This window comes from Aspergillus udagawae, assembly GCF_001078395.1.
Source record: "Aspergillus udagawae IFM 46973 DNA, scaffold_6, whole genome shotgun sequence".
NCBI lineage: Eukaryota > Fungi > Ascomycota > Eurotiomycetes > Eurotiales > Aspergillaceae > Aspergillus > Aspergillus udagawae.
The window spans coordinates 1,164,933-1,185,587 of NW_025091269.1; the positions used below are offsets into that span (position 1 = coordinate 1,164,933).

The 20,655-nt window shown below is 50.7% G+C and overlaps 5 protein-coding genes across 5 annotated transcripts; 2 read left to right on the forward strand and 3 right to left on the reverse strand.

Annotated features, from left to right (window-relative positions):
- Positions 1-660: 660 nt before the first annotated feature.
- On the forward strand, positions 661-1,578 carry Aud_008175 (SDR family oxidoreductase; the record flags this gene model as incomplete). Its single annotated transcript, XM_043293052.1, has 2 exons — positions 661-1,138; positions 1,193-1,578. 2 exons carry the CDS (start codon positions 661-663, stop codon positions 1,576-1,578), a joined length of 864 nt encoding a protein of 287 aa, XP_043148987.1.
- A 690-nt stretch (positions 1,579-2,268) lies between these two features.
- Aud_008176 (SUN domain-containing protein) lies at positions 2,269-3,794 on the reverse strand (the record flags this gene model as incomplete). Its single annotated transcript, XM_043293053.1, has 3 exons — positions 2,269-3,106; positions 3,158-3,390; positions 3,453-3,794. 3 exons carry the CDS (start codon positions 3,792-3,794, stop codon positions 2,269-2,271), a joined length of 1,413 nt encoding a protein of 470 aa, XP_043148988.1.
- A 1,311-nt stretch (positions 3,795-5,105) lies between these two features.
- On the reverse strand, positions 5,106-11,910 carry Aud_008177 (ubiquitin-protein ligase RKR1; the record flags this gene model as incomplete). Its single annotated transcript, XM_043293054.1, has 10 exons — positions 5,106-6,025; positions 6,087-6,480; positions 6,659-7,168; positions 7,229-7,528; positions 7,587-7,960; positions 8,016-8,432; positions 8,485-9,329; positions 9,384-11,112; positions 11,161-11,554; positions 11,611-11,910. 10 exons carry the CDS (start codon positions 11,908-11,910, stop codon positions 5,106-5,108), a joined length of 6,183 nt encoding a protein of 2,060 aa, XP_043148989.1.
- A 384-nt stretch (positions 11,911-12,294) lies between these two features.
- On the forward strand, positions 12,295-14,849 carry Aud_008178 (TFIIH/NER complex ATP-dependent 5'-3' DNA helicase subunit RAD3; the record flags this gene model as incomplete). The annotated part of the gene is made up of 4 exons (XM_043293055.1): positions 12,295-12,311; positions 12,382-12,838; positions 12,887-13,003; positions 13,053-14,849. 4 exons carry the CDS (start codon positions 12,295-12,297, stop codon positions 14,847-14,849), a joined length of 2,388 nt encoding a protein of 795 aa, XP_043148990.1.
- Positions 14,850-15,244: 395 nt separating this feature from the next.
- Aud_008179 (DNA-directed RNA polymerase I core subunit RPA190) lies at positions 15,245-20,506 on the reverse strand (the record flags this gene model as incomplete). The annotated part of the gene is made up of 4 exons (XM_043293056.1): positions 15,245-16,837; positions 16,890-19,665; positions 19,728-20,219; positions 20,322-20,506. 4 exons carry the CDS (start codon positions 20,504-20,506, stop codon positions 15,245-15,247), a joined length of 5,046 nt encoding a protein of 1,681 aa, XP_043148991.1.
- Positions 20,507-20,655: the final 149 nt, after the last annotated feature.

Below are 20,655 nucleotides of genomic sequence, written 5' to 3' on the forward strand. Positions count from 1 at the left end.
CACTTTGACCATCCGGTTGCATTGTCGTTGCGAGTGTGGATGCATTCTCTGGGACAGTGCGAAGCCACTTCACCCCCTCACGACACAATGACCAATGGCTTTCAATTGCACAATCCCCTTGAGACTATGGATCGGGATGGATTCACCCGTGCAAACCCTGCTAGGATCTCTTGCTGGGCCGACAATGAACCCTTGTTACGGGCGATGGGGTGCTCGTCAAAAAGTCTCTCGCGGGATCAGACAGCGCCTCAGAGAGTCCAGTCGGGGATTACTTCGAATGTCCGAATGTAGACGCAGGAACTGATCGTTTTTCATTTCTTTTGGGCCAATTAGGCTTCTCACAGCGCCAGTCGGGTGAAGCCATCCAGGAGATTCAGGCCAGGATGTGGACTCGGCGACAACGAATAGAAAGAGACAAGAGCCCACGGCCGCTGCCATCTGTCAGAATCCAATGCTGCTAGACCAAAAAGGCATCCAGTTAGTGTACTCCTTAGCTAGTGTTTATACTGGTATTCCATATTGGTCATCCCTGTTGACGACGGAGTTACAGCGTCATCCGCTATCTCCGAGGGTTCTGGATACAAGGTGTTTAAATCCAGATCCAGCTCGTGCATTACTGCCTGGATTATCATTAAATTAATTGAGAGCAACATCTTCATCATGGTGTCCAAAAAACTCACCTGGCTCATCACCGGCTGCTCCTCTGGTTTTGGTCTCTCTCTCACACGCGCCGCCCAGGCCGGCGGCCACAAGGTCATTGCTACCTCCCGCAACCCTTCCCGCACCCCGGAGCTGGTCGCTGAGATTGAAAGCAAAGGAGGCAAATGGGTCCAGCTGGATGTCGACAGCGCCCAGAGCGGCGAGGTGATCACGGAGCTCGAAAAGGGTGGCGAGCAGATCGATGTTCTGGTCAACAACGCCGGCTACTCCATCTACGCGCCCATTGAGATCATGGCCGAGGAGGAGATACGCTCGCAGATGGAGACGATGTACTTTGGCCCACTGCGTCTGATCCGCGCGGTTCTGCCTCATATGCGCCAGCGCCGGTCCGGCGTGATTGTCAACATGAGCAGCGGGGCCTCGCTCGATGGGATTCCCACGATGGGCGTCTACGCGGGTGCTAAGGCTGGCTTGGATGGTATACATCTTCTTTTAAGACGTTTCCAAGGGCAAACAGCTAACTGGCAAATAGCTCTCACCAAAATCCTCGCCAAAGAAGTTGGCCCATTTAACATCCGCACCCTGACTGTCGTTCTAGGGACGTTCAACACCAACATGCCTAACTCAGTCGTCTTGGGCAAGACTCCTCTACCTGAAGGCTACAAGGGCACCTTCACCGAGCAGGTGCAGGGCCTTCTTGTGAGCGGGAAGATCAAGCCCAACGGTGACAAGGACAAGGCCATGCAGGCCCTTTACCAAGTGGTTGTTGGCGAGGGTGTGGGAGAGGGCCACGAGACAGAGAAATTACTGCCTTTGGGAAGCGACATGACTCCTCGTCTTAAGGGAGTGCAGGACTATCTCGGCCACGCCTTGGAGGTGTTTGGTTCCGTGACCAACAGCGTTGATGTAGATAAATGAGCATCTATTCGGAATAGCACAATATATTACTGTCTCTAAGCTAAGCAGCCTTTGGTGTATAGTGATTAGGTCTCAGGTAATATGACATCAGACTCTACCTAGTATGCGGCGGTTAAGAGACATTAAGTATGCGGGGCGCAGATCCCGAAGAATGAGCTATGAGGATGTCCCTAACTTCCGACATGGTACTCAAGCACCTTTGACTTGTGCTTTCCGCTCGTCGTTCTTGTATTCACCCATCGTCAGTCTCCTGGGCTAGAAGCTTAATAACATGGATATATGCAAAGGTCACATTGCTCCAGCCTATCACGAACTAGCGAATAATAGACATTATCAAAATCAGCTATCAGCTCACTATCCAATCTCAGAATGGTATGTTCAAGCCCCATCGTCAATACAATCGGCAACAGCATAGCAGATCATGCATTCCAAATCCCCAAGTCAAAAGAAAACTGCTGATGAGCAGACGAAGTGAAGAATATAATAATATAGGCAGGTCAAAGGTCGTCAATATACAGATAACGTCAGTCGTCAAGAATAGTATAGTATGGTATGGTTCAATAGGACCAGGGTATCCCGAAGAAACGAAAAAGAATTATAAAGTTCGAGGCACCGAAGAGAAGTTACGAAAATGCTAGTCCACGGCTAAGCTGGAGCTGGGTGACAGCAATAGGAGGCACCTGTAGCTCACTACAGGTTGATCATGATCGCTGCCACTGCGCCCATGCCCAGAGTCAGCACGGAGACAGCAACATCGGCGGCGCTGCCCTCCTTGTGTTTGGATGTAGGGCTGGGAGTGGCCGTGGCTTGTGCCGGACCAGCCGTTTCGGCCGCCATGGCCTGCACCGAGGCTGACTGCTCGACGAACACATGGGGCTTGTAGGTGTACGAGAATGCCCCTGATTCCGAAGCCTCTCCGGCGCTGGACGCCTTGGCCGATGAGCTGTGGTCGCTGCTGGCAGAGGGCGTGACGGAGGCACTCGAGCTCGAGTCTGTTTCAGAGGTTTCTGAGGATGACGAAGCAGGAGTCGACGTGCTGGAGGATGCTATGCTGGATGAGGTGGTTGTGGTGGTCGAGCTGGGCTGAGAGGTCGTGGAGGACGCCGCAGTTGTGGAGTGGGAACCGCCCTTGCCGCTGCCGCTGCCGCCGCCGGACTTTTCAAAGACCACAACATGGGCCTTTTCGCCCTTGGGGACTGTCACCACACAGAAGGTGGCGCCTCCGGCTCCAACGGAGGAGCTACCGATCATCTCGTTGACCGCGTTCACTGCGGGGTCGATCTTGCATGGAAGGCCGTTGCAACCGTTGCCCTCGCACTCGATCTCGACACCAAAGTCTGGGACGACGTCGCGGAAGGGCGTGGTGGGCTCCAGATAGATTGGGTTCCATCCGATCTTCACGAACGTGTCGCCATTATGGTCGGTGTTTGCACCGGCAACATAAGGCGACCAGTTACCGATGGGGCTGGCAGAAGTACCCCAGACACAAGCGGTCTCGGTGCCATAACCAGGAGGGTTGATATAGAAGCTGGCAACGGTTAATACGAAATAGAGCATTTTATCGCCGACATGCACTTACTGAGCGGCCGTTTCACACCAGTAGCTGAGGTCAGGCACGGCAAGAGTAGCCACTTCCTCGACCAGCGTGGGAATCAACATGGCCTCGTTTCCAGGCAGCACAGTCTGGCAGAACGCGACTTGCTTGCTGCACTTATTCTTCGCGCCCACGGCGCCTGTGCCGTCCTGGCAATACGGCTTGTCGGGGAACGGCTTCTTGATCTGACCGTCCTTGTCGCAATAGAGACCGCCATTCTAGCACATGGAGCACCGTCAGAATCTTCCTACCGGCGTGAAGCTGCCGATGGAAAACTCACCATGGACAGGGGGTACGAATACGAGGTCGCTTTGGGGTCCCACTGCATCGACACCTGGCCGGGGGGACAAGCGTACGGGCAGTAATTGCCAGGCTCGCAGGCCTGATCGGGGCTCATCGCCCATCCGGCGTTCTTCATGTTCGGAGTCACAGCGACCAGACCGGCATCGGAGGGGAACTCGCACTTCCCTCCTCTCTTCTCTAATGGCGCTCCCACTTCAGCAACGGAGTGGATGGCGCCGTGTTCATGTCTCAAGTGGTGTAGATGCGCATGCTTGGATGCCTCGACGCCGGCGATTAACCACAGCAGCGCAGATGCGCCGGAAACCATGTCGAATCTCATCTTGACGACGTTGTTCCTGTATCTCTCTCCCTTATCAAGTTGATGTTGCGGATCGAAGTCGAAGCGAAGTCGAACTCCACACTCCGGAAACGAAAGACTAGGGTCAGCAAAATAGCAATATAACGAGCGACTACTCCGAAGAGCGAAAAGACAGGGAACCACCACCGGATAAGGAGAGATGGGGATGGATAGAGAAAGGAGGGAAACCGGGAAATGAACGCGAGCGAGGAAAAGGGACCAGCCCCAAGTCTACGAACACGAGCACTACTGTGGACTAGGCTGTTAGCCCATTTTCGCGCCGACTCCAGACCCCAAGAGTCGGAGTTGACTCCGTGGGCGCTACGCTAGCAAGCGGTCAGTAGCGAATGAATCGTGGTATGCCCCATAGATGAAGCAACGGACTTCCTGATTGGGATAATCTCGAGGCTATTTGAAATCTATGCCTATTCGGGCTGACTGGTTGATTATTTAAACCAATGATAAGCTGCTTTGCCCCGGTGGTTCATGCCCCACTAGGCCTAGTGGGGTTAGGCGAAGACCCGAGTACATTGCTAGCAGCCAATCAGAACCCGTGCGTCCCTGAGGCTACAGGGTCTGTCTCTGAGCATGAACCTGATCCTGATCCTACGAATGCTGCTACTCGCTTTAATATCGCTGTATGGAGTACTCTGTATTTACTCCGGCTATTACAGAGTACAGTCTATTTTACCGTACCTTAGTCGCTTTCATGCTACCACGCAGCTTGAACACATTTGAAACCTGGACTGTTTATCCTGTCTCCAATGTTACCTCTGGGGGGAGAGCACCTAGTCTACCCGAAGTAGGGATTTTCCTTTTGCAAGGCCTAGACTTGTCAAGCTCAGTGATCAGCAGGTACACTGACAGTTTTACTAACAGGCACCATTAAACTTAGTGGACATGATTCAAAATTTTCTCTGTAACCAAACTTTGCTTCTGTTGTGGTTTGCGAAAAGGGGGCCAATCGGATAGTAGGTTTCTGGGACATCAACTACCTACCCCCGAATTTACGAGCGAGTGTGTGATGTCTCTGTCGTCAAGCAGTTTGGCTCTCCGTGCTACCTAGATACTATGGAAGAAGAAACTTGAGGACTGAGACCAATAAAGTGGTGCTGGAAAAAGCATTCTCGAGATTTTTAGAAAATAGTTGTTTACGATTGAGCTTGATTGGTGGTATATTTCAGATGAGCTGATCCTAAATAGTGTGCTACAGCACGCCAAGGAGGCCATGAAGCGATGGAACAGTTTCCAGAGCTTAGGCACGGATACATAATGCAGAATGAAGAATGAGTATCACTCTCCAGTCTGTCCCTCAATCTCCTTCCATCCATCAAATACCCCCATATTCTCCCCCGCCCCGCTTCTCCATCCCCACGCAACGCAATAGTGCCGCGCAAGCAACTGCCACTCCTCGACCTCATCCAGCATCTCCAACCCGGCAACACGCTCCTTCTCCGCCTCACTCACCCACCGCTCCCAGATGAAATCAATGTCCGCCGCCGCTTGCCCGCTATCGAGCCCCTGTTCCCGTAATCGTCTCCGCTGAGCCTCGAGCGATGCATACTCATGCAGTGTCTGCAGCTGGATCCCGCGCGTTGCGAGGTTGGCAACCATGGTTCGTCCAAAGGCGTCGTCCGGTCGGATGGGCTCGTAGAGAATTAAGCCCAATGGCACACTCATCGGGAAAAGGGTCTTGGTGAAGTATTCGACGACGTCGATTGCTTCGTGGGGTGAGAGGTACACAAGGCAGCATTCTGAGATGAGTAACGTGGGGATTGTTGGGTCGACACCCGGTAGCGGACAGGGTGGTTGATCCTTCTCCGTCGAATCGGGTGATGATGGGCTTTGCAAAGTGTTTGCTGACGCTGATGCTAAGAGTGTTCGGAGATCAACAGGGTGTAGGTGGTATGTCGGTGAGTGCAATGCGTCGCCGGAGTCGGAGATGGATACATTTTGAGCATTTCCAATTCCCAGTGTTCGTTGCAGAAGGGGTGCTGCGCGGATGAACCTGATCTTTGCAGCGGTGTTGGCGGAGAAGTCGATCTCGTGATAGATCAGATTCGGACTTGAGGCGGACGAGCGAGAGGAAAGCAACCTGAAGATGCGCGTGTCAGATCCTGCGCCTAGCGAGATGATCTGTTTTTTCGTCTTTGAAGAGCCTTCCAAGAATTGCGCAACGAGTCGATCGATGGCGGTGGTGCGGACGTAAGTGCCTGTTGTGCGGCTTCACGTTAGACTGCAGAAAGGTAAAATGGTTGCGGTAGAAGGGGTTACCTCTGTTAATTATGGGAAGCCTTCTTGTTTCGGACCCGGGAGGCGTTAACGCCCTCGCAAAAGGATCCTCAAGATACCCAATTTCCACTGCGCTCAACCGGGAGACGCTGGCGTCATTGTCTGTCCCTTGTACGACACGGTCTTGGGCTGCTATTCCCCGTGATCCATGTCTTTCTTCGCCTGTTGTGCTTGTGCCAAGGCCCCCACGGCCTCTAAGACGCCCTCGACCTCCACCGCGACGGAGTGTGTTCAAATTGGGTATCTGAGAAGCTGACATGTCGGAGAGAGCTTTACGACACGAAGGGGGGAAGCTTTGGGCGGTGATGATATTGGCGGGGTTGTTCGGTCCCCGCCACACTGGATGTGGATCCACTGCACGATCCACGAACGTTATCTAAATGACTGTTTCGAGGATCGATATGAAGCTGACAGAATCAATGGAGGAGAAAAGGGTAGAATAGCTATCCAACATTTTATTTATACCATCATGCTGTCAACCGTCCACCTCTCTAGATCACCGCGCAACGCCGTCTATGCTACCTAAGAACCCACCATTCTATCTATACATATACAAAGTTGTTGCGGCACAGAGGGCAGGTGCTTTGGTTGCTGCTCTTGAACCAGCGGAAGAGACACACCGAGTGGAAGGTGTTCTTGCAAGTCGCGCATCGCTTATTCGGCGTCTGCATGTCCGTGGAGATCACCGAGTAACAGATGGCACATTCGCTCTGGCCCTTCAAGGCGCCCTGCACGTTCTTGCGGAAGGCCATCAGTCCGTCCACAAGATTGCCATTGGAGAACATGATCACACCCTGAATGGTGAGCAGCCAGCTCTTCCACTTCCTCTCGTCGACCAGCACTCGGCTGCGCCCGACAACAAGGGCAGGCTGCAGTGGATATGCTGGAGGAAGGGAGATCGACAGCGCCACAGGAGGCGACTCTTCATCAACGGGGATGCTCGCGATGATCTCCGCAGTCTTGGAAGAAATCTTCACTGAAAGCGCGCGCTCTTCGTTGGGATCCTGTGTGGCCATCCACTCGTCCACCCCTTTGAGTGAGTCTCCGATGATCAAAGGCGAGATCTCCAATAGTCGTCAGTAACGCCATTTCGAGGCAAAGTAGATCCAAAAATAAAGACTTACAAATCTCTCTGTCCACGTCTCAACAGGCCCTTTTATGCGCTTCTTTGCGTCCAGCCACCAGTTCTTCGTCATATTGCCAAGGTGCTTCAAGCACAAAAAGTATAAGTGAACCAAAAGCCATTGGATCTCTTTCTCTTGAGTCTCCGACTGATCAGGTTCAAAGGAGCGAATGTCAAACTTCGAAGCATCCACCAGCTTATTGTGGGACTGCTGAAGGAAATCAAACATGAACTCTAGCAATGGACCGAGGCTATCGTTGTCCTTGATGCTTGCGACATATTGCTCCTGAACCGGGAGAGACTATTGTATGAAAATCAGCATCAGCTTATTTTGTACTCGAGAGCGTGTCAACACATACCGCGTTGACGAAGTGGTCAAATACGACTTTCCAGCTCAGCAGGTATGATCTTATACTGGTCCAGATCTTGTCATCGCCGTCCGCAAGAGTGACTAATTCCATCGTAGGGGCTTCCAGTAGCAAAGACATGAGCTCATCAGGAAGTCTGACCACAGACTTGGATAATGCCACATCAAAAGAGACTTGCTCCTGCACTGATGGAATATAACGATGAAGGAGAGTAAAAGCCGCACGTTGGACAACTCGGCTGTCAGCTGTCAAGAGATGGAACATCTTACTCGCATCTTCGAGGCTCTCGACAGGCATAACCTTCACCAAGCGGCATAACACTTCAACGGTAACATCCCGGGGCTGATGGAAAGCAATGGTGTAGTCTTTCAAAAGTCAGTCCGTTGCACATCTCAATGTGAGGGATGCGTTCTAGCTCACCGAATTTTGTAAGGGTTGAGGCTAAGCCGTTGAAAAGGACCGTTTTGCGTTCTGACCAGGCGTCTTTGACATCATCATTGCTATCTTCTTCAGCAACGATTGACCTCAGGCTTGCAAAGAGTCTGAATGAAGCAAGGAGTAGGGGAAGAGCTTCATCGCCCCCGCTAGTTTCGCGCCAAACCGTGCTGAGAGCTTCCATGCAGTCCTCCCAATGCGATCCATAGATCTCATTCAAGCAAGGGAGGACAAAGGTCAGGGTATGCATGATCTCGGCTCTAATATTGAGCGACAAGTTCTCGGACTGGAGACATTGTATGAGATGCTTGACAAGGAAGACTAGACGCTGAGTTGGAATGGTTGACGCCACGTTTGTTTCCCCCGCAAGAAGAAGATTAAGCAAAGACAGTTTTCGGAGACCTTGACGCCCATCAGTAGAGTCACCAAGGGATTGATCCAAGTGGCAACTTACCTTCATTCTTCTCATCTTGAGGCTTCAAGCCCGTAGAGTCTGCAACCAGTTCGTTGCACAACCGGTTGCCCGCCGAATTGATCAAGATTGATTCACGTAAGACGGCCACCCAGGATGCCGATCGAATGGCATTCGAGCTTCGCACTTCCCTGCACAATTTGGTGATCTCATCTGTGGATTTATTCTTGTTAGCGGAGTCGATGCTGTTCATCAGCCTGACAAAGGCTTCTCCAATACGGTAGTCCGTCGGAGAGGTATTGTTCAGAGCTTCGAGTCTGTTCTGCCAGAAGGACAGGATCGTTGAGGCGATTGTCTCATCTCTTCCAGGTGAACGACCGTCTGAGCTCGTCCACTGGTTGATCACTTTGCGGCCATCGTAAACGATCTCCAAGTATTCTTCTCGTTGGTCTGAGTGCATTAATCCAGTAATACCATTACAGTTTTCAATGCTCAGATCGTCATCAATCAGCTGTACAGCCAAGGGTATGTAGTGAAACAGTGTCTCCTGCTCGTCTGCCGACAGACTACCCGTTATATCGAATGATGAAAGAACTCGAATTGTGAAGTACGCGAGTCGGAACGCGGTCGAACAACCACTGGAGTCACGGGGAATAGTGCGGTACTGCTCCTTAAGTGTATCTGATACCTCAGAGGTTACTAGATAAACAGTCCCGCCAATTGGGCTTGTGATAGCTGTCGATGGGCGAGGGGGAAGCTCCAGGAACGGCCGCAAGGCTGTCTCCCACGTTTGACGAGAGGGCAAGATGTCTTGAGCGATGGAGGCCCGGGCCTCCGGGTCAGCAGCACGAAGTAAGTCTTCTGCTATGCTTAACAGAGATCCAATCCTTGAAAGATGTTAGTTTGACCGGATATCCTTCTCTCCTCAGCTCAGAACTTACGAAAGTGATTCCTCATTGACGTGATCGAAATTATACTGCAAAATCTCAAAGCTCGACTTGGCGCTCGTCTCCCCGGCCCCGATCTCTTTGAATTTTGTTAGCACTGAATCTGCAAGACTGGTCACTTCCTCGTCAGAAGTTTCAGCCAGAAACAGAAGCTTTCCAGCTAATTTCGATCCGTGAGCTCCGGCCTGAAATTTTCTCAGCGCATCCGGGACAGATCTTGCAATCTGAGAGAGCCCATGCAGCGCTTCAAAAACTTTGGTTGGCTCGGACAATGAATCAACAATAGACAAGAAGATCAAGTCCGTTAGTTCGCCGTGTGACGTTTGGTTCTGAAGCGCTGCGGTCACGATTGGCCAGTGGAATCGGCTACCTCTGCAGGCTTGGTCCAAAGCCCGTTTGATCAATGAGTCAAGCCCTGTTTTGTCATGCACTTCTTTGAAATCGAGAGTTGAAAGTAGCTTCTGGACAGCATGTGTATTTGATTGCTCTGGTTCGGATTCCGCCACTCGTTCCACCACTTTCTCAAAGCTAGAGCCGAATCCCTCCCAAGAACGACAGGACAAGATGACTGAAATGAGGCGATCAGCCGATGGCGAGGACAACAAATCGGGAGCATCATTCTGAACAAACTCCGCAAATTCTCGAGATTGCTGCGCAATATCTGCAGCGTTGCGGATCATCTCTTCAACTACTGCTGCTGCTGCATATGGCTTGCCATTCCTAGAGCGCAATACTTGCAAGCAATTGTCCAGAAGTGGCAAGTTTGTCTTCTCAAGAACACTAGATACGGAGGCTTTCGCCTCAGTATCGGCTACACTTGCAAGCATTGAAGCCTCAAGAGCAAAGAGTCGTCCAGCTTGCGCACATACCGCATCTTGTGACGATCTGAAGTCCTTTGACTGCTCTGGAGCGGATAGTCTGACTGATTCGAGCAGACCATCGGCTAAATCGATCCACAGCCGCTGGAGTTCGCTGTCATAATGGCTTTTAGCTAATGCGAGAGAATACTCTGTGCAGAGAGCTACAGCATTCTGATTCGGGAGGGCCCATTGCGGCACATTCTGCTCCGCTCTCACGTGTTGAATGACCAGAGGAGATAGCCTTGTGCGCAGAAAAATGTCCCTATCGCTCTGGGGCAGTGAACTCGCTAGCCAAATCCCTGTCTCGATGTAAGACTTCCAGCCCACAGCCTGATTTTGCCGAGGCTCTTCTCTTGAATTCAATCCAAGTTGAAATGCCTCCGTCAACAAAGTCGCACTCGAGAGCCCAATCATGCCGTCAGTGGATGCCTGCGGATCAGCTTTCACCAGCACTTCCGCAGGTATAATCTGCAGTAGTTGGTGAAGATTTGACCAGAAGGACCCCACGCCTCCCTGAGAGCCTTTCTGGATGTATTGCAGGAGCCTCTTGGAAGACGTAGTTTTTCCGGAGTAGTCTTCCGTCCACAACTGTGGTCGTGCTGAAGTTACTTCCAGCAAAGATTCAGAGAGATCGGAGGCTGACCCCAATTGATTGATGGACAAGGATTTGCCAATCAGAGCTGCACTGATGATCCTCCAATCCAGCTCCTCTGGTTCTTTTGCTACTGCAGATCTAAGCAAGACATAGACGGACCTGCGAACAAATGGATCGTCATGAAAGCAGAGGGACCACATCGATTTGCTATTCAGGAGATTCTCCACCGCGGCCAGATCCTTTTGGAGATCTTCGTGAGTCGAATTTGCTAATGAAGTCAGAACGAGTGAGCGACTTTGGGAAGATTCACACACACCTATGACACGATTCAAGAGTAGGAGTGCTGTTCCTACTACGCGAGCGTACTTTGCCTCCGCATCATCGGGTTTCACTGTCCTTTCATCACTCAGTGTTTGAGGAGTTTGTTGCAGAATAACATCATCTACAAAGTCGAGAATTGAGCCCTGATAGACTTTCCATACTCCATTTCTTTTCTCTTCGGTTGTGAACACCTGCATGAACGACTCTAGGGCAGCTCGATGCACCGGTCGGTCATTATCGTAGAAGCCTGCAAGCCATGCCCCAATTACCTGAGGCAAATATGGGGCTATCCTCTTGCCAACAACGCAGGCAATGGATCCTTGAACTGAATGAGCCGTCTGCCTCACTCTACGGGAAAGGTCAATTGAGGCCCGTGGGTAGATTTTGATCTGCGAAATACAATCAACGTCAAATTCCTGTCTGCAAGATAAGCTTGTAGACATACCCAGGCATCCAAGAACCCGTCGTCAAGAGTGGCACCACGACTTTCGACTGTTGATACATAATCTTTAATCTCATCTAATGCTTTTATTCTCGTAACTTCATCCTTCTTCAGAAAGTTCTTGAAAGAAATGGCCAGTTTCGCATCCGCAATTCGCGACAGATCTGGTGGCGCGGTCACATAGGTGAGAGAGGAAGGGGATCTTCCTGAACTCGAGAAGGAACTGGAAAATCCACCAAAAGATCCATATGTACTGGCAGCAGCACGGCTGCTTGAGGCCTGCGATTTGAACTTTTTGCTCATAGTAATGTGGGGTAGCGGAGTAATAGAACAGCGCAAGGAATGGAAAAACGAGAGTAAAATAAGGGAGGGATAAATGAGTGAATGGACGTGGGTATTCGTGGCTAGACAGTCGATGAGCCGCGATTAGAGAATCATCCAAGTCCAGAACAAATTCTTCGCTTCATCTCCAATCGCCCTAGCAAACGTCACTGATCTCTTTGACTGCCATATCAAAAAGCGGCGTGATGATCGGGCTCCCGATAAGCAGATCACGTGGGCTGGTGTCATCGATCGCCTAAAGAGGAAAGGTCAGTTTGTGGTCTAACTATGCTGCTTGTCTTTCATGAGAGAAGGAGAGCTCATTTCTGTCAGGCAGCTGCACCACGGTGGCGCTTTACTCTCACAATGAAATTCATGATTGAGTAAGTCTTCAGATGTTAAATCAGTCTCTAGAAGGAATAAGCTCCTCTAACAGACCTTATCGTCCATTAGTGATCTCCCCGTCCTGTTCCCTTATCCTCGTATATACCCCGAACAGTATGCCTACATGTGCGATCTTAAAAAGACCCTCGACGCCGGGGGTCACTGCGTTCTGGAGATGCCGTCGGGCACTGGAAAGACCGTTTCGCTACTGTCGTTGATCATAGCATATCAGCAGCATTATCCGGAGCACAGGAAGCTCATCTACTGCTCTCGAACAATGTCCGAGATTGAAAAGGCGTTGGCTGAGTTGAAGGAGCTGATGAAGTTTCGCACTCAGCAGCTGGGATATACCGAAGATTTTCGAGCTTTAGGTCTCACCAGTCGAAAAAACCTGTGCCTGCATCCGTCGGTGAAACGAGAGAAAAGTGGCACTGTCGTGGACGCGCGGTGCAGGAGTTTGACGGCTGGTTTCGTTAAAGAAAAGAAGGAGAGAGGCGAAGATGTCGAGCTATGCATCTATCATGAGGTATGCGCTCATGTTTGGAAGATTTTGTAGAGATTGCTGACTCTTTAGAACCTCGACCTCCTCGAACCGCATAATCTCGTTCCTCCCGGCGTCTTCACTTTAGATGGGCTTCTGAAATACGGGGAAGAACACAAGCAATGTCCTTACTTCTCCGCACGGCGCATGGTAATATAACTCTTGAAGTCCTTGTTGGTGTGTGCTAACACAGGTTCAGATGCCTTTTTGCAACGTCATTATCTATTCCTATCATTACCTCCTTGACCCTAAAATCGCGGAGAGAGTGTCGCGAGAGCTTTCTAAGGACTGTATAGTAGTATTTGATGAAGCACACAACATCGACAACGTATGTATTGAAGCGCTGAGCATCGATATCACCGAAGACTCGTTACGGAAAGCCACGCGGGGCGCGAACAACTTGGAGCGAAAAATCTCCGAAATGAAGAGTTCGGACGCAGAGAAACTACAAAACGAATATTCAAAGCTCGTGGAAGGTTTGAGAGAAGCGGAACAAGCCAGAGAAGAAGACCAGTTCATCGCGAATCCCGTTTTACCGGATGACTTGCTCAAGGAAGCTGTGCCAGGCAATATACGACGGGCGGAGCACTTTGTTGCCTTCCTCAAGCGCTTCATAGAATACCTCAAGACACGAATGAAAGTCACCCATACTATATCGGAAACGCCACCGTCATTCTTGACACACGTCAAAGACCTTACTTTCATCGAGCGAAAGCCTCTCCGTTTCTGCGCTGAACGCCTTACTTCGCTGGTGCGAACACTAGAGCTTATTAACATAGAGGATTATCAACCGTTACAAGAAGTTGCAACATTCGCGACCTTAGTCGCGACATATGATAAAGGGTTCCTGCTGATTCTTGAACCATTCGAGTCGGAAACAGCCACAGTACCCAATCCAGTACTTCACTTCACTTGTTTGGACGCCGCTATTGCGATCAAGCCAGTCTTCGATCGATTCAGCTCCGTCATCATCACTTCTGGAACCCTCTCGCCGCTCGAGATGTATCCGAAGATGCTTGGCTTCCCCACTGTACTGCAAGAGTCGTACACTATGACGCTTGCACGCCGGTCTTTCCTGCCTATGATCGTGACGCGAGGCTCAGACCAGGCCCAGATTTCGTCTTCGTTCCAGATCCGAAATGATCCTGGCGTCGTGCGCAACTACGGGAATATTGTCTTGGAATTCTCACGGATCACACCTGATGGTATTGTTGTCTTCTTTCCATCTTATCTATACATGGAGTCGATCATCAGCATGTGGCAAGGAATGGGTATCCTAGACTCAATATGGAGCTATAAATTGATCCTCGTTGAGACCCCTGATTCTCAGGAATCATCGCTCGCCTTGGAGACCTACCGGACAGCATGCTGCAATGGGCGTGGTGCCATCTTGTTTTGTGTCGCTCGAGGAAAGGTCTCCGAAGGTATCGATTTTGACCACCATTACGGTCGTGCGGTATTATGTATTGGAGTTCCGTTCCAGTACACGGAATCTCGGATCCTGAAAGCCCGCCTTGAGTTCCTGCGCGAGAATTATCGAATCCGGGAGAATGACTTCTTATCGTTCGACGCTATGAGACACGCAGCGCAGTGCCTGGGTCGTGTCTTGCGTGGCAAGGATGACTACGGAATCATGGTTCTAGCAGATCGTCGATTCCAGAAAAAAAGGAACCAATTACCCAAGTGGATCAGTCAGGCCATGCTGGAAAGTGAAACAAACCTGAGTACGGATATGGCTGTGGCTACTGCGAAGAACTTCTTGCGTACAATGGCCCAGCCATTCAAGGCCAAGGATCAAGAAGGAATTTCTACATGGAGCTTGGCCGACATAGAACGGCATCGCGAAAAGCAGATGCTGGAGGAAGAAAGAGTGCGCAGAGAAGCGGTCGCCAATGGACAGGCCACGAATGGCACTCATAATGGTGCTGCTGCTGCCGCTGCAGACGAATTTGATGACGACATAGACGAAGACCTCATGATGTTGGATGCACAGTAAAACGGTTTGGGCGCATCATTTTCTTCTGCCAAAAGCAACTCTTGTAAACTTTCGAAGCGGATTTTTTGTATATACGGGATACTGGTTTATGATACCACGGGGTTTCGGTGTATACTTTCCTGTAGTACATTAGGTCCTTCTGCTAAATTGGAACTGCCCGTCATTGACTTGATCCTTTCAAGAGCTTGATATAGTAAATTGATTGATCTATTCATCTGCTCACGGCGTAAATGCTATCGGAAAAGGAACAAGACTTTTCTTGGATACCGCTGAGACAAACTCCGAATCGTAGGACACATCAAACATACAAAAGACACGGATAATACACAAGGAAATACGCAAGCATATACAGTAATCGAAAATCATATGGTATGACATGCACCGAAAGCGCCCAATCATGCGACAGGAGCAAGCACGTCGAAGGCGCCCGTGCCGACCATGCCAGACCGACCCGCAACGATTCTGCTGCTGGGACTCTTGAGGTTATCAAAGTCCCTCTCGATCACAGCGTCCTTCAGGAAACCGACGGTGGTCTCGAAACTCATCTTGGCCAGAGGCGACGAGCTATCCTTGACGAGACCGTTACGGTTGAAGGCGCGGAAACCACCAGACTGGGTCATCACATCACCGATCAAATTCAGATGGCGGTTGTCAACTGAGATACTGTGACCCTGGAAAACGTCGGACATTTCTCGCACGATGGATGCGCGCGCGGCCTCGACACCGTAGAGCATGAGCATGTGATGGATTGAGTTGGTGTAGATGGAGTGAGGCTTGATGATATCCTGGTAATCGCGCATGGCAAGCAGATTAACGCCCTCGGTGATGACGTGTGCGGGCTCGCCCTTAAGTGGGTTCGCCTCGACGTATGCGCAGTTACCGAGGCCAGGAATAGACTGGATGACGGCGCTGCGAGCGGCTTCTTCAACCAGAGGCAGCAGGAGGAGCTTGGGAGTGGAGATGTCATACTGCAGCTGGACGACGCATGATGTGCCCTTGCTGGGGTTGAACTTAAACTGTGTGACTTCGCCATATTTGCCCTTGATATCCTCCTCGCGCAATCTGGTGTCTTTCGTCTCCTCATCTGTTTCTTCGTCGGAGTCGTCCTCCATTTCGACATCAGAATCCTGGCGACGGTTCTCGCCACTTTCTTCCTCATCTTCGTCATCTTCTACAGCATCCTGCTGTCGGACCATGTCTATTTCTTCCTGTTCGGGACCTTCGTACGAGACCTGGTTCGACCGGTTCTGACCGCTCCTCGCCCGCTTGGCGTCGTCTTCATCATCCTCATCATCGTCTTGTGCGGGTTCGACCTCACGCTCGGGTCCCCGCGGCCCCTCCTCGATGACGCCCACAGAAACACCAATTTCAGGCTGGGCCGTTGAGAAGCTCTTCAATGACTTCTCGTCATTACGTCTCTTGAGCTCAGCTCTAGTGAGCTTAACAAGCTTCGGAATGAACTTGTTCTGCAGAGTGTTTTGGACGTCTTTGGTCGTGATCGCATACTCTTTCGTGTACTCCTCTGCTGGGAAGAAGGCAATCTCGACGTCGTAAACCTTAGAGCGTGAACCGGCTGAGGCAATTCTCTCCTTGACTTGAACCTTGTCGATCACCTCGGCAATACTGAGCTTGCTGATTGCCTTCGCAAACCTCTCAGAATGTTCCTTTGACAATTCTTCGTTCAAGATCAGCGTCATCGTAGGCGTCATGATGTGAGCGCTTGCAGTCATGACAATTTCACGTAGACGGGGAATACCCAGCGTCACGTTCTTTGTCGAGTGACCAGCCAAATGGAAGGTGTTCAGGGTCATCTGGGTTGACGGCTCTCCAATAGACTGACTAGCGACGATACCGACTGCTTCACCAGGGTCGACGACAGACTTGAGATACTTCATGTTCATCAAAGTATTGAATGCCTTCTTACTGATGAGACCGTCGATACTCTTCTTCTTGTCTCGCAGAAGTTTGTCAGGGTTGGTGTCCTCGTACTGTAGCTTTTGTAAGTCTCGAATGTGCGGAATGGGAATGGATGTCTCATACCTTCTTGAGCGCCTGCGAGAATGCTTCGGATGTACTACCCAGATTACCTCCCGGATGGTAGACAGACAACACCGGGTCCATAGCGTCGACTTTTCCTGTCTTGCGGACCTTCTTCATGGCTTCCTTGTGCCAGGCTGCCACCTCATCCTTCTCCAGGTTATGGAAGTCGCTTGTAAGGTTGACAGACTGCATGATAGAGACATAATTCGAAGTCAGGAAATCGAAGTCCTTGAGGTGCACTTGTTTCGTGATATCAAGTCCATCCTCTCCGTACAAGAACTGAACGATGGAACCGTCTGAAGACTCGCGGACAGATGTATCGTACTCGGCTCTCAGACCTTCCATACCCTTGATCAGACAACGCTGCAGATATCCAGATCTAGAAGTTTTGACGGCAGTATCGATAAGACCTTCTCGACCGGCCATAGCATGGAAGTAGTACTCCTGAGGCTTGATACCAGTCAAGAAACGGCCGCAGACATAACCACCGGCCATAGGGTGAGTATCAAACGCCCTGAAGGATGGCAAGGTCTTGCCACTGATCATAACTGGTACACGTCGACCTTCCAAAACCTGCTGTCCTAAGTTGCAAGAAATCAGGTTCGCGTTGACACTTGAACCCTTAGCTCCAGAGATAGTCATAGACTGCATCTGATTCCACGGGAAAGGCTTGGCCAAGCCTTTTGGAAGGCAAGCCTGAGTGATCTCGGTAGACAGCTTAGCAGTCCGAGCGTTGGAGACACTATCCAAACCACTTTGCTTTTCATCGTCCCGAAGGACGTCTTCCAATCTTCGGCGCAGTTCGGCATCTTGATCAGGGACTGTGGTTTGGTCGAGAGTCACGTACTTAAGAGCAACCTCCCGACCGATGCTGGCAGCTTGACTAATCTTTTCTTTACGGAGACGATCACCTTCCTTGGTCAATCGAAGATCATCGATACCGCAAGTGAATGCACGCATGTTCAGATATCTTGTCAAGAGTCGTCCGAGAATACTGATCAGCCGTCCGGCAATGGTGTGGCCATAGACCTCGTGGATGGCATCGATAAGACCGCCAGCCGTAGGGCCGATTTGCTTCTTATCGAGAATACCACACAGCATCTCGCCGTCCTTGAAGATTACGGTGCCTTCCTCGTTGCCCTCGCCCCATCGGTCTCCAGGAGTGGAAGACTTGCTCTTCAAGTTGAGACCCGCTCTTCCCGGAGGCATGATGTTTTTGAGAATTGTCGTAATCACCTGCTTGCCGGTCCAGAGACGCTTTGGTTTCAACAGAGTAGGCTCCACAAGCTGAATCCGTTCTGTGATAGTATGAGAGTTCTCAGGCCTGAGACAGCTGTAGAGCAACTCATGATAATCCTCCTCGTCGAAAAATGCGTCTCGACATGTGAACCACGTTCCCATCGAGATGTGATCTTGAATCAGACCTCTCAAAGGCTTACCAGATGTCGCTACAAGATACTGGTGGTCGGCGTCCGCAAGCATCATAGCTTCAGCTCGAGCAAGTTCGTTCTGAGGGAAATGCATATTCATTTCGTCGCCATCGAAGTCCGCATTGTAGGTGTTACAATTAGCGTAGTGCATCCGAATAACTCTCTCATTCGCCAGCACACGAGCCTTATGACCCATGATGGACGGCTTGTGAAGCGTAGGCTGCCGGTTCATGAGGACGACATCACCAGTAGTAAGGTGACGATAGACCTTCTTGTTACGTGCTCCCTTCATGCGCCAATTCGACGGTGCCAGCAACTGATTGGCCAAAGCCGTTCTCTCATCAAGACTCTTAAATTTGAGGTTGGTCACTTGGCCCAATTCGTTTTCAATCGCAGTGGCACCCGGATATTTGTCTGGACCATTGATGACTGCCTGCTTCATTTCCCAGAAGTTGTGATTCGTCACAGGCTCTGGATAAGTGAGCTTTTTCGCGAAGACTAGTGGTACACCAATCTCGTTCGTTTCAATATTGGGATCGGGGGAAATGACACTTCGAGCAGCAAAATTGACACGTTTGCCCATCATGTTCTTTCTGAACAAACCCTCCTTCTTTTCCAAGATTTGCTTGATACCGTTGGCGGCCTGGCCTGCTGCCGGGCCCGATGCGCCTCTCTCCTTGTCGATCAACCCGTTAACAGTATCTTGGAGCTGTACGATAGCATGAAGGAGGTCGCGATAATCACGCATTCGAGTGACTGAATCAGCACCGGCATTCTGTCTTTCTTTGCTGATCTGGTTGATGATGTCACAGTTTTTCAGGATTTGGGTGAACGGAGTGTTTTGCTGTGCTTCCATAATCTCACCGGGTCCTTGAGGGGCAGCTGGTCGATATTTATTCGGTGGCACCAGAATGTTCTTGATGAAGAACATGTCCGGGCTGACTTTAGCTTCCTTTTTGGGAAGAGGCCGAGAGTTGTATATGAGGCTTAAAATCTCTTTCTCCTTCTCGAAGAGCAGTACCATCGCAGCATGCACTTCTGGCGAAGGCATATATTGTCCAGCATCGCCAGCTGCTGACTTCTTGCTTTCGGCTTGTGCAACGACGGCATTGCCACGAGCAACTTCTTCCTCAGCGCCGTGTGATTCAGACACTGCACTAGCCGTATCAGAAATGCCATTGGACATCGACTCTTTTGCCTTCATATCCAACTTCTTGGCCTGCTGGAGAAGAATGAGGGAGTTCGGCGCTTGAAATCCGGCCTGTACCATGGCTAATCTGGACTTCTCGGGCAGAGGCTTTCGGAAGATCTTCGAAAAACGGTCTCTCCGGTAATTGGGTGAGATTCTTTCGCACCTCGTCAGCAAACGATAAATAGGCAGGGGAAGTGTGATAACGACATGACATACCCGCTGCAGCTGCTGCATTTTTTGATGCTGACGAGATCCTTGAAGAACTGCTTGACCAAAGTGCGTCTCTGCTCCGCAGCCATGGGATTCTTCGCACCAGACATGATACCCTTCAGTCTGCCGGCAGTATGTGCCTCCCGAATCACCTTCTTGACGTATGCATTCCTGCGAGCGACGAGGTCGTCGTCGTCGTCTTCCTCGCTGCCTGAATCATCGGCGTCCTTTCCAGACTTCTTCTTATTTCCTTGACCATTCCCCATCGCCTCTATGGCATCAACTTCGTCGACTAGTCCGTATTGTAGGAGTCGTAGCTTGCACACGTAGGCGTTGAGCTGAACTCGGGGCATCTGGAAACGATGGCAGTAGACACATTGCGCTCTAAGTAGTCGGTATAACTGGTCGAAGAAAGTGACATTATAAACGCGAACAGGAAGCTCAATATGTCCAGGATGGCCAGTACAAGACCACGAATTCTGACGGCAGGTCGTGCAGCTAAATGCGGTCAGCAAAAAAAAAAAAGGTCCGAAGTAGCGATAACCAGGGATTGGTCTAGTAGAAGGAAGAAGCACAGCATAGCATAAGTGTTAGACTTACACATGATCTCCCCAAGCACCCAGAGCCGGATCGTATAAACCACCAGGGACAGGATTATTGAAAGAATCCAAAGTCGGGGTATTGTGAATTCGTTTTACGGAAATGGACTTGATATCTTCATCCGAATAGACCCCGAATTCAATACCCGAAATTGACGAGGCCACAGGCCGTGCGAACGTCGCCATGATTACCTGCAGCTCCTTGAGCGACAGAAATCGCTGGCAGTGCGATTTTCCTTGGCTGCTGGCCTGGAGAAATAAATGGCGGATTCGTTCGGCGGTGATGCTGCAAAAAAGTTGACTCCAAGAACTTTTTTCTGCCGTGCGCTACCGCC